Source organism: Megalops cyprinoides, chromosome 13 (assembly GCF_013368585.1).
Source record: "Megalops cyprinoides isolate fMegCyp1 chromosome 13, fMegCyp1.pri, whole genome shotgun sequence".
Taxonomy (NCBI): domain Eukaryota; kingdom Metazoa; phylum Chordata; class Actinopteri; order Elopiformes; family Megalopidae; genus Megalops; species Megalops cyprinoides.
Genome location: NC_050595.1, coordinates 29,183,158 through 29,196,283, shown reverse-complemented (window position 1 = coordinate 29,196,283; position 13,126 = coordinate 29,183,158). Strand labels below are relative to the sequence as shown.

General features: G+C 43.7%; 1 protein-coding gene across 6 annotated transcripts in view; it reads left to right on the top strand.

Annotated features, from left to right (window-relative positions):
• LOC118788423 (PHD finger protein 21A-like) overlaps positions 1–12,088 on the top strand; it is a 67,554-nt gene extending 55,466 nt beyond the window's left edge. For 2 of the 6 annotated variants that reach the window (XM_036544413.1, XM_036544414.1), the window contains exons 9-19: positions 107–211; positions 2,066–2,392; positions 4,812–4,934; positions 5,218–5,269; positions 5,407–5,486; positions 5,875–5,935; positions 7,678–7,943; positions 8,651–8,806; positions 9,335–9,410; positions 9,536–9,639; positions 10,785–12,088. In XM_036544413.1, coding sequence (XP_036400306.1) covers positions 107–211; positions 2,066–2,392; positions 4,812–4,934; positions 5,218–5,269; positions 5,407–5,486; positions 5,875–5,935; positions 7,678–7,943; positions 8,651–8,806; positions 9,335–9,410; positions 9,536–9,639; positions 10,785–11,177 — 1,743 coding nt within the window. In that variant the 3' untranslated portion in view covers positions 11,178–12,088. The remainder of the gene's footprint in view (positions 1–106; positions 212–2,065; positions 2,393–4,811; positions 4,935–5,217; positions 5,270–5,406; positions 5,487–5,874; positions 5,936–7,677; positions 7,944–8,650; positions 8,807–9,334; positions 9,411–9,535; positions 9,640–10,784) is intronic. The other 4 variants (XM_036544418.1, XM_036544415.1, XM_036544416.1 and 1 more) reach the window with 4 other exon arrangements.
• The last annotated feature ends 1,038 nt before the right edge of the window (positions 12,089–13,126 follow it).

The following is a 13,126-nucleotide window of genomic DNA, read 5'->3' as shown; positions in this document are numbered from 1 at the left end:
ATTGCGTGCAGAATTACTGATCGAGTGCCGCTGCGTGCCTGGTGTCTGAACTCTTTGATGTCCTGAGTAGAGACGTGTGGTCGGACCCTGTGCTGTGTATAAACAGGTGGTCTCATCGCAGGTGCAGGCCACTGCCACGGCCCAGCCCATCAAAGTCCCTCAGTTTATCCCTCCTCCCCGGCTGACGCCTCGGCCCAGCTTTCTACCACAGGTTCGTCACCGTGGGTCTGCCCTCAGCCAGCGTCCCAGTCAGGGAGGGGAGTGTGCACTCCGACCACCAGAGGGACACTTTTTTTTTTTTTTTTTCCTCAAGACAGGAATAGAATTACAGCTGAGCTCCGTTAATATCCCCTTCCTGTGCAGACAGAATTTGACATAGCAGTCGGGTTGTGATATTAACAGGGCTTATTTGGCAGAACCTGGGTAGCTGATGAGTCTGGAGGGCTGCATGGCCTGCTGGCTTTTGTTTTAGCAAAAAAAAGACACAGGATTGGAAAGATTATAGTGTGAAACAGATTATGATGATCTAATTTACCAGGGTGGTAGGGCTTTTAAATCAAGCAGCAGGCTGACCTGACCTTTCACCCAATGAATGACTTAGTGAAATTGGTCAAGAGCATTCAAAGCTTAATGATGAGAGCAGGCCATTCAGCCCAGCTGGGCCTGTTATTCTGGGTATAGCATAGAGTGTGTCTAACACTGTGTCAGGCCTGGTCTTGAACACCTTCAGGGTCTCTGCTTCCAGTGCAAATCACAGTTTGCTACTTTGTCCATACATCACTCCATCAGTGGAAACAATTGTTCTTACCAGCAGTGTGAAATTTACCTTTAACCACTGTCCGCCTATGTCCTCTTGTTCTGCCGAGCTGTTATTACGTGCAGAGGCACAATAAAAAATAAAAAACTGCAGTCTGGTACAAATTTAAACCGAGTCAACAGCATCATTACTAACAGCATCTACAGTGTATGTGCTGTGACTCTGGACGATCAGTTTGTGTAGGTCCATCTGGCTAAGTGGTCTGGTGATTCTGTATCTATGGCCATATGCCCACATCCTCAGAAAGACTATCAAAAAGAACTGTACACATTTCTTAGAATATGTTTGATGCAAGGATGTTGACACACTCACATATAAGTCAGTCTTTTACAGTAGGCATTCTTGAAGCCAACATGATATGATTCCTGTGCCAGTTTTCAGTGACCGGACATGAATATTCATTGTTTTGAGTCCCTGTTCAGCATAAAGTTTTGTTGTTTGTTTATGTGTGTGTGTGTGTGTGATGTGTGTGTGTGTGTGTGTGTGTGTTCGTGACACCTTCTTGATATGTGGCTGTTTCTTGCTAAACCTTGCAGTAAGTAAGTAACTTCACTGTGAGTGTGATGTGGAGTCTTCACTGTCTGTGTGGGTGCCGTACCTCAGAGAGTGGTGCCTGTGTCTGTCTGAACCATGTCATACTTGGAAGAGCCAGGACTGTAGCGTGACAGGAGGGATAGTGCTTAGGTGTAATCTTTTGTTGCCAGTTTTCTGAGGGGTGCCATTGGGTATAGCCCCAATTTCAGGCAGCTAGACAGGACTGGCCTGCTGAGTTCAGGGCATGGAGAACCAGTCTCCTGTCCTCAGATTTCACTGCACATCCCAATGCCTGGGCTTGAGCAGAACTCCAGTCATCACCCCAATTTGTACTGGAGGAAAGTTAATTGCAAACAAGACTGTCCTGTCACAGCAAGGCTAATGGAAGAAGTATTTGATAACTAGTTATACATTTAAAGAGCCATTTGGCAGCAAAGCTCAGACAGAGCCCAGAACAGAACAGACAATCCATGTGTCCCTGTGGAAGGAGAGGGAGTGAGGAGCACACCAGTTTAATGTGACGCAGTCCAGGACTACAGCAGGGCTTCATTCTTCAGACTTGCTGTGGATACATGGGCTTTAGCAGTGTGCCAAGTGATACACTTATTTGACAGCTCAAAGCCTATGAAGAGACAGGTTCTGACAAAAAAAAAGAGTGACAATAGAGACAGCCAGCAACGAGCAGGCGGCTTTAATGACCTTTCATCCCCCCAGGTCCGACCCAAACCCGCCACCCCCAACAATGTGCCCATCGCCCCCGCGCCCCCGCCCATGATGGCGGCCCCCCAGCTGCTCCAGCGGCCGGTGATGGTGACCACCAAGCTGACGGCCACGTCGCTGCCGTCCGCCACGGGCCCTATCCACCAGGTGCGCATCGTCAACGGCCAGCCCTGCACCACCGTCGGCAAGACCTTGCCCAGCGGCCCGCTGACGGGCATCGTCATCACCGCGCCGGCCGCCGGCCGCCTGGCCGGGCCCCAGACTCTGCAGATCAGCGCAGACGTGAAGGTGACGGGAACAGACAGCACCCCGCATCCAAAGGTTCGGCCCACGACACTGATGTAAAACTGACACACTCCTTTCTGCTGTTCAGGGCTGCTTGGTGTGGTTTTATATTAACAGATTTTAAGCAACCCTGTTATCGCTTTTTTTTTATCGCATACTTTACAACATATACTGCCTATACTTCCATGAGATCATTTCTGATTTACTTATGAGAACAGAGATATTTACAGGGATTAAATGCAAATTTTAATTTCTAATTACAAATTAATTAGGGATGTACAACAGTAATTGTGATCTATGCAATGCAACTGAAACATTTCCTTGCTGTAAGTTAGAAAATTTCCATTCCATACATTTCCAGATTTATTTCCCTGACGCAAAAGTACCTCTTAAAAACAAAGCTCAGTTTAGCTAGCAAGGTAAATTTGTAGTTGTTGTTTTTTATTGTAGCATCTAAAAATGGCTCTGAGGGGTGGAAAATGAGCTCTTCGTCCAACAGACTGCTGAGGAAAACAGTGCAGTGGCACTGGTAAATGGCTCAGATGCTGAAGTTAAAAAAGGAAAAATGCTGACACCCTCTTATTTGAACTGTGCTCAAATGTGAGGATAACCCACATAATAATGCTTTTATTGAGGACATATAATGCAGAATATACATTTAAAAATCATGAACATGATACCGTGGGTCTGGCTTAAAAAGACAGATGATTTTAGCAGACACTTTTACCCTGAGCAATTTACTATTTTTTCCATTTATGCAGCTTGATATCTACTGAGGCAGTTGTGGGATAGGTACTTTGCCAAAGGGTATAACAGCAGTGCTCCAAGGTGGAATTGGACCAGCAACCTTTCAATTATGAGTTTTTCTCCTTACCACTAAACCACACTGCTCCCACCAAGTTAGATTCATGGCTGCTGAAAGAGGAAGAACTATGTACCATACCCAAATGAGCATGAAATGATGCAAGAAATTTTACATATGATAGAAAGACATTGGGATGGCAGGTGTGTTCTCCACCAGGTTACAGGTTGGCTTGGCATACCCCATACCCACAGAGCACCAATAGCTGGATGCCACAGCCACAGAGTATTTGAGGTCTGACTGCTTCCAAACATTTACTTCTGTGCCACCTCATTTGGACACACACAATTCAGATACATCTTAAAACAACTACACAATAAAGACCAATAAAGTTGGACCATTTTTGTACTTCTTTTTGTTTCTTGATCATATATATTTCCTTGCTGCCGTACTTCTCACAATTAGTCCATGCTGTCTGTTTCATCATGCATTGTTCATTGCAGCCTGTTGCAATTTGGGCTGTACTGTACTGTAATGCAGTGTGGAAGTGACAATAAGGCCACAGTGTGCCATGGAGGATCTGGCATGTAGCCAGCCCTGTGAGGAAATCTCATGGATTAATTGGTCACAAAAATGTTGATGACTAAGTCCTATGAGTAATGATCGTCATAGGTTTATTCGGCCTCTTAGTGCATCTGTGCTGTTTGCAAATTGAAGAGGTTTGTTTGCTGCCTTCTTCAACTTGTAAAGCATTGTCTGCAGTTTATTAAACATGTAAGTATCTGCCAAATGAATAAATGTAAGTATTGATCCAGTTAGGACAATTAAATCTATCCGAACACTTTCATATTGAACAGAAAGTATCAAAGCTACTGATTCAAAAAAGTATAAAAAAACTAGTGAAGCATAAATTCTGCTGCATTAAAGTCATTTTTACTGTTAAGACAAATTAAGTTAATTAAATTATATGAATGTATTAATGCAGTACCTTATCTGCAAAGATCTGATGTAGTTGCTGTAGTATTTTCTGCCACTGTGGAAATGGAAGAGTGTCTTTTCTACCTTACAGTTACATCAGTACATGTCTCATGCTACATATTTGCCCGTCGTTAATTTAAATTGTGGTGTGTAGGCATATCTGTTTGCATTTGTTTGGCATGTGTTTCACAAGTGCCTCTCTGTATTATTTGAATTCATCAAAAACACATCTGTAAGAAAACATTTTACAAATTACTCAAGGTACACAGTAAAATTTAATGCACACACATTTGCAAAAAAAACTCATTCTGCTCACTTAATTTAAATTTAGAGCAAAATGACTAGAACAAACACCCTGAATATTTATAGAGCCGGGATACACAGTTAAACATAAAGTTAGGAAGTACTGGCCTAGCTTAATATCAGCAAGGAGGCTACAGTATCTCTACTCGTAATGTAGCTAGATTTAATCATGCAAATTTTTTTCTTTTTCATGTGGCATGGATGATGCTTACTGTGAGTTTTACATGAGTAAACGTCATCAACAGATTAGCAGTGATCAGTATTAGTGGTGTTAGTGATTGAACTATGTTCACCTGTCTATGAAGCTATTGAGTTTGCATTTGTTTTCTGCAAAACTTGCTTATGAAAACTGAAATCCTCCCCTACTTTCAGACTGTTACAGCACAGGGCGGGATGGAGCCGAGCACAGCAGCAAGTACCCCGTCTTCCCCGCCTGCCCCCACTCCCCTGCCCCCGCCACCACCACCAAAGCCCAAGCATGAGGAAAACCCCCAGGTAGGACTGTGGGCACTGTTCAAAACCACCGCCATTAGAGAATAATAAGCACTACAATGTGTGGTAATCCAGTTGCTTAATTTGGTAGATTTACTAAAATTGACACCTTTGGTCAACATGTTTTGAATTGGATTTCTTGAATATTCTGTATTACTTGCCTAACATAACGTTTGTGTGATCCATATGTGATTACACTTAACCAAATCTTAGGCTAATGGCAGAAATACCATAAGACAACATATTAATTCATCTCATAATTTGCTGGTTTGTATGACCTCCTCAGAAAGTTGCCTTCATGGTGTCCCTTGGACTCGTGACACATGACCATTTGGAAGGTAATGGAGATCTTAATTTCAGTCTCTCTTTTAGTCTGTTTAGTGTCTGTTTTATGAGTCTGTTCTTCTAATATTCTCTTGCTGATGGCATTCTAAATAAATGGAACCCAATGTTTTTGTATTCCATGGTGGAACAGAGATACAGAGTCGGAGACAGGAACGCAAGCGGAGGACGACAGCAAACCCAGTATACAGTGGAGCAGTGTTTGAACCAGAGGTACAGTTACATACAACAGCTAGGGAAGATGCGTAAATCCATTTCAGATTAATCCATTTCAAATCGAATTAACCTCAACCGTCCCATATATCCATCTCAAATCAAAATATATAAGGAATAGTAATTTATCATCTGATGAATAAAAAGCATTGACTGAAATAAAAAAACATACCACTGTAATCTGTGTAGATGCTTACCAACTGATGAATTTTAGACTGTAGAATTGGGAGTTTGAATCATGGTCAAGACATGTTATTGGTGAGCATGACCTTTAACCTCCAGCTGAACTGCAGCACTTCAAATGTATGATGTGGTCCAGTGTAAGTTGTTACGTATGTGTGCGCATGCCTGAATGAGCACTGCACTAATCTACTCATCCTTTACACAGCGTAAGAAGAGTGCGGTAACCTACCTGAACACACCTCTCCACCAAGGCACTAGAAAGAGAGGTCAGTATGAACACATGAACAGCGAGGTTGTCTGCTCTGAACATCTTGAATGTACCTCTCCACTTGCCAGGAATGTAACTGTAAATGCGCTGAGATCATGCGAGGACCCTGCGGCCAGGAACAACATCCCTAACACACCATATTACACCGAATATAAGGCAGGGTTTTCTCTAAAGTCTAAAAAATGCAACTTATCCTGTAATTGTGGCCAAGTTGAAATTGCTAACAGTGTCACTGAGCAGTCAAAGGTGGACCTTTTGACCAAAGTGGCACAGAACGTGCATTCAGATTATGTGAATGTTTTTTTTTTTTCATTCTCTGCCTAATGTTGGAATTGGCAGTTGATCATTAGACTTTCTTGGCAGGGAATGCCTAGTAAGCCGCATGCAGTCCTCCAGTACACTTCTCTCGCTGACAACACAGCATAACAGTCATGCCTGACGAAGATGTGGAAAAAGTTGCAGCAGTTTTTGCAAAACACACGGTTAGTTTTTGGTGGCTTAATGGATTTCAAACCTTGTTTAAGACCTCCAAATATGAGTTCGAGTGGACTGATGGCACCGTCTGTCGTCACACAGAAAGCGTTTATCTTTCCTCATTGATTATGGATGCAAAGAAGAAATGTTTCACTTTGGAAAGGGAGGCCAAATTTACTGAAGGCTGCTTTATATTCAGTCCAACACCATATGTCCTCTCCCAGCATTTTACTCTTGGCAGCATGTAGCTACAGCATCACAGCAATGCTGTAGGAGCTTCAGGAACCAGCAGGCAGAGCTGCAGCAAAGGCCCATGTGTGTTAATGGAACTCATTATAAAAGAAATAAATAGGAATTATAGTACTACTTACAGAGTAGTACTTTGGGGTCATTGTACAGCCGAATGATACAACCGGTGATTGAAGTGAGACATGACTTGAAATGATCAAAATGTGTTGTTTTGTTCAGATCGTATTAAATACTACATGATTTGGGTGTTATTGGACATTACTGTGTCGTTGGCATTACCTTTCCATTAATTACACACAGTCAGATACAACTAGCCCATAACTGGCTGCGTCACCTGTGCGGGACACAGTTAGTCCTATGATCTGTTTTTGCTCTCAGCTGCTTTGTATGCTAACATGTTTCACCTCTCAGATTCTACTGGCCAGCCCCTCTGAGCTCTTTGCTTGCATTCTCTCCCTCCTGCTCTTCTCTGTCAGGGCATAGAAACATGTCCTTCCATGTGGCATCACTGGTCTGATATGCACTTTTACTTCACTGTAACATCACTAAAGAGATTTGAACCAGTTCATTGTCTGAAGACATCACTTGTGCAAAGACAAACATGGTTATGTAGAGGCGCCACTTAACACTTGGGTAACTGTGCTATAACTGAAAGACTGATTAAGAATTGATCTCTCTAGAGTGGCTTTTCTCTTAATGCAATTTTCAGTTAACATTGAGTGTAGTTCTATGAATTGACATTTTATTTTCCCCCAAATAGAGACTATCTGTATTAGTTATACTGCCTAGGCATATTTATAAACCACTCATGTTTGTTTTTTTTAATCATTTCAGCTGTAAGAAATACATTTAATATTGAGGGACAGTTCTCTCTTTGGCTTCTCCTGTCCTGTGATTGGCTGTCAGTTTTGCTCAGTTCCTCATCCTTTTCAATTGCTATGCATGCCGGCGCTCTCTCTCCACCCCTGTACACTAACTCTGCCATCTGTGCTCCGCCTCCTTTTCTTTCGATGCTAGCCAATGAGGATCCCTTGTCAAAGGTATGTTGGACAAATATTTTTGTTTTCCATTTCTCCATTTTTTTTTGTTTTGTTTCTCGTCTGTCATTTCGCTCAGGTCGCCCTCCCAAATACAGCAGCGCTGCAGAGCTGGGCTGCCACACCCCGACCTCCCCCTCCAGCAGCCATCCCGCCTCCCCGGCCCCTGACAAGCTGGAGACGGGGGGCTTTCACTTCCCCGCCCACCCCCACACCCTCCCTCTGCCCAACCCCAGCTCCGGGGATGTAAGTAGCAGCTGGAGAGTACAGTACACTAACCAGGACAAGCGGAAGCTCTACTTCAACCACCCCTCCCCCCGGCCTGCCCACTACTTTACAACGAGTGGCCCTGTTTCCTTTGTATACAGTTTCACTCCCAAAATAAGAGCCCACCTAAACTCATTTATTGATTGTCTTCCAGTCTTAATGTACCATTACATCCATTGTCCATTATTCTGTTGTTTTCCTTACAGTCGAGTCTGATGCCTTACAAAGTGAACAGTTTTTTCCCCCTTAACTGAAGGAGGTGGTGTTGTCATGCCTGTGAGATTGAAATAGGTTGTTGTGCTAAAGGAGGAGCTGTGAATTTTTTGGCCTTAAAACTATAAATCTGTTGTGCCTGCACTCACAGAACAGTAGTGCATAATAAGAGAACCTGATCTGCCTGTGCAAACGGAACAGCACAGTAAGGGAATCTAATCTGCCTGTGCTCACAGAGCTGTCGCGCACACTAAGAGAACAGCAGTAGTCTTCTGTTAATTGGTATAGTCGGTAAGACAGTGGTAAGCATTTGAGAAGGGCATGGCCCATCCCCCAGCAGCTGGAATACTGAGTGGTGAGCCCTAAGTTAAAAATCTGGCATCTGCCCTCCCAGCCCGAGCCCCACCTCTCTGTATATGATTGGTCTGGGCAAAGGTGGCAGCAGTACTGATCGGTGCAATTCTTCCCGACAGGGAGACATCCATGAGGATTTCTGCACTGTGTGCAGACGCAGTGGCCAGTTGCTCATGTGTGACACGTGCTCACGTGTCTACCACCTGGACTGTTTGGAGCCACCCCTGAAAAGTATTCCCAAAGGCATGTGGATCTGTCCCAAATGTCAAGACCAGGTAAATACAACACCCGCTACGGTGACCGTGCCTGCAGCTGTGCCCCAACCAGCGGTCTAGTGGCCCATAGTAACATATGCAGTCCGTTTTTAGTCCACGAAGCCAAATTTAGCAGCAACAGGGAGGCACCCTCGAAGGAGGAGGCTCAGAACTATAGGTGTACAAAAGACCGCGTTACTCCTCAACAGTCTAAATGTTGCTGGAGCTGGCATGTTGAAGCTCTCCACCTCCCTATGCATTCACAGTCAAATGAGTCTGTTCCATGCTTTGTAAGATTCAAACATGGTATTCAATCATCTTTGTGTTTTTTATGTTTTGAGAGTTTATGTTCTGCAAGTGAAAATGGCATGTCATTCATGTTTGATTGTTCTGTTTGTCCATCCTCACCCTGGCCAAAGGGAGAGCTGTGAGATGAAAACAGGGCTATTCCCTTTCACTCTGCGGCTTGGGCCCGCAGGGAGCAGGTTCACTTTCCCTCCTCCGGTCACAGCAGTAATGCATTTCTTATTTCGTCTTTTTGCCTTTCAGATTTTGAAGAAAGAGGAGGCAATTCCTTGGCCTGGAACCTTGGCTATCGTTCATTCCTACATCGCATATAAAGCAGGTTGAGAGTCTGGATAAAATCTTATCATTGCACATTATGTAATCAGAGCTGTTTTTAATTTCCTATGGAATGAAACAACCTGTTTGTAGTTTGTGTACTGAGCTTGTATAATTTCTCTCGGACAGCTAAAGAAGAGGAGAAGCAGAAACTGGTGAAGTGGAGTTCAGAGCTGAAACTGGAGCGGGAACAACTAGAGCAGAAGGTCAAACAGCTGAGCAACTCCATAACAGTGAGTACCAGCAAGAGGGTAAAACAGCTTTGTTAACTCCATAACAGTGAGTACCAGCAAGAGGGTAAAACAGCTTTGTTAACTCCATAACAGTGAGTACCAGCACAGGATCAATCTACTTAGTAACTCCGTAGCAGTGAGTACCAGCAAGAGGGTAAAACCGCTTTGTAACTCCATAAGTGAGTACCAGCAAGAAGGTCAGACCACTTAGGCTGTGTTCACACGTAGCATCCTTTTTGAAGCTGTCAGCGTCTATTTTACATAATAGTCCTATGGAGTAGACCGTGTTTTCAAAAACGTCATGAGCATTTTTTTTTAACGCCGTCACCGGCGTTTTTTTTCTGCAGCTTTTTTCAGTTGAAAAAAGTTCAACTTCTCAGAAAAAAACGCCCTACGTCAAACGCTTTTTTGACGGCTGACCAATCACAAGCGGAGATGGAGAAGGTAGCGGTGGAGACGTTAATTGTGCTAGTTTCTGAGCACAGTGAACTGCACAACATGACAGCTAAACAGTATCATAACATTCATCATAAAGATGCTGTTTGGAGTCAAATTGGACGGATCATAGGAGTTTCTGGAAAGCGTTTGTGTTTACTGCTTATTGTTAGCAAAACTAGCCTGTTAGCTAACGTTAGCTCTGCAACAATGTGTAGCCAGCTAGATCGCTAAAAATATGCTACTGTACATGCTACTGTTGCTATGGCAACAAAAGACGCTCTCAGCTGCTTTCTTGAACAAACACTACCACTACTTGAAAAAATGCTCTGGCCAGCGTTTTTCATCAAAAAAAGACAATACGTGTGAACACAGCCTGAAGAACCTCATAACAGTAAGTACCAGTAACAGGATGAAACCACTGAGCAACTCCATAACATTGAGTAACAGTAAGAGGGTTAAACAGGTTTACTTACACTGATGACGGATGGCACATATGTCGGGAGGTCAGCATCGTATTGTCTCAGATAAGAGCAGAAGAGCTAAATGCTTCAAACCACAACCTGTGGACATTGAGGGCTTTGTGACAGGGCCGAGTTGGCAAGTATTTGCATATACCATTGTGAGTCATCGAATGTGTGGGCTGTGATGGAATTTTTATGCAGAAGACCTTTGTAATTAATTTATCTCTCTCTTGTTCCTGTCCAAAGAAATGCATGGAGACCAAGAACACCATCCTGGCCCGACAGAAGGAGATGCAGGCGTCACTGGAGAAGGTGAAAAGCCTGGTGCGGCTCATTCAGGGCATCAGCCTCATCCAGTCCCCTCAGGCGGCGAGCCCGGGGGGCGTAGCGAATGGCACGGCGGAAGGAGGGACCACAGGCACAGAGGAGAGCTGTGGCAACAGCAGAGACAACGGCAAGGAGAACAACACTGCCACGCCCACCAATGACACGGAGCAGTTAGAGAAGGGTGAGGAGGAGGAGGAGGAGGAGGAAGAGGAGGAAATCAAAAATGGCAGCAACAACAATGACCTCAAAACATTAGAGCCTTCCCAGTCCCCTGGGCTGACCACCCTCGACAGTTCGGACAGTGCAAAATAACACTTTACCCCTCTTTCAAGATCAAAGACAGGAACCCCTGAAACACTGGGGGGAGAGCCCACTAGCACCCTGGAGAGGTGCCCCAAGTTGCCAATCAATATATATGTTCATATATATATTTTTTTGTCTCGTATTGTTGGACTGTGTCAACACAGTAGATCTGCATCCAGAATGCCAGCCTTGGGAACAGGAGAGGAACAGGGCGGCTTTTTTTTGTTTGTTTTTTTTTTTTTACCAGCGTCATGCCAATTAACAGTAGGAAAGAATACAAATAATAAAAATGATAATAACAGAACATCACGCCAGTGTGTGCCTGCAACAGTCGCCCTTGAGCCTCTTGTGAGGATTGTTCTTAGGTCGTCTTCGATTCCTTGGGAGTTGGGTCAAAAGATGTCCAAAGACTGTTTGCCATGGGACCCCTCTCCCGTGCCTCCAGCAGAGGGGCGACGTGAATATCAAACCAAAAGAACAGCACAGCAGCCAGGGACGACTAAGCACGAGACAGGTACATCAGTATTCATCCACAGTGCAGAACGCACCGCCGAGTTGCTGCATTTTGATCCAAGTTGGATTTTGGGTGAGGATTGAAAAGGGCAGCCAGCAACTCCTCCCCTCCCCCTCCTCCCCACCCCGTCAAAAAAAAGCAACCAATAACAAGCGATCACACCTAAGGTACAACTTGCATCCACTGTAACTTCCGCTTCCTGTGGACCCAGACACGCGTGACTGACGAGGATGGGAGCTAGCCGCGCCGGCCGGGCCGAGGCAGCTGCAGCTGCAGCTACAACCGAGGAGCTTGGGAACCACTAGAGTGTAGCACCAGACCATGCATGGTAACTTCATAGTGAAAATAGTGTCAGTCCAATGTAGTGAGTGAGTTTTTTTGTGAGTCAGTTTGTCAACTTTCTGGGCAGCGGTTACGAAATTGCAAGAATGCAATCTCAAAAAAAAAAAAAATTGGGGAGAGTTACATACAGGGAAAGATTGAGGTCTTCCTAGTGTTCAGAAACATCAAAAAAATTGAAAGTGCTTTTCTGTTTGATAAAAGTAATTTCTAATAAAAAGGTGTTAGAACTGGTGTAGTTTCTGTAAATAATTTTTTAAGAGATGATTTTGCATATAAAATGTCTGTTGAAAATCTGTCAAATTCTGAACTGCCAAATGCTGTTGGACCGAAATTCAGCAGGGACGTACCTTCTTACTTTATTTAATATTAATTGTAATGGGGGACTTGCACCATCGTCCCTCGAAATGGGCATGAATGTTGCACCACCTTCAAATTAAAGCTAGTTATGAAAAAAAAATATGAAAGAAGTTTAAAAACCTGTTTGCAAGGGTTTATTATGTAGGAGGGGAGGGGTGCGGGGGAGTGAACTGGAACCCTGGAAATAAAGCACAAGCTTCTTGCAAAACAAATAATCAGATAACATTGAATAGCACTGTTTTTCCCTTGCAAGCATTTTGCCGAACAGAAATGGAGAATCTGCACGGTCTACACATTTTCAAATGTCCATAATCCTTTTTACAGAGTAATTATGGTTATCCTTAATTTATGACAGTAAAAATATACTAGGGAGATGTTGGGGATTCGCTCTTCAGACAGTTCAGCTGGTAGAGAAGGAGGGATTAATGTAGATCTTTGGACTGAACTGCTGTACTGTGAAATTTTCCTTTAGATCTGTAAGCAAAATTTCCTTTTGGTCTGTAAGCAAATACACTCAAATGGCATCCAGCACGTTACCACTGTTTTTGGCAAGCCTAATTTAACATTTATGTTAAATCAACCAGGATTTCATAAGGCGGCACAGTTATGTGGGCTATTGGTAAATTGAGCATCCCCTGCATTTAACTTGGCAAAAGGCAGTTATATAAGTAAACTTACATTTGGCTTTTGAGCTGGGCAAAAAAGAATAGATCGTGGGATTTGAATTTTCATGTATTAATCTTTC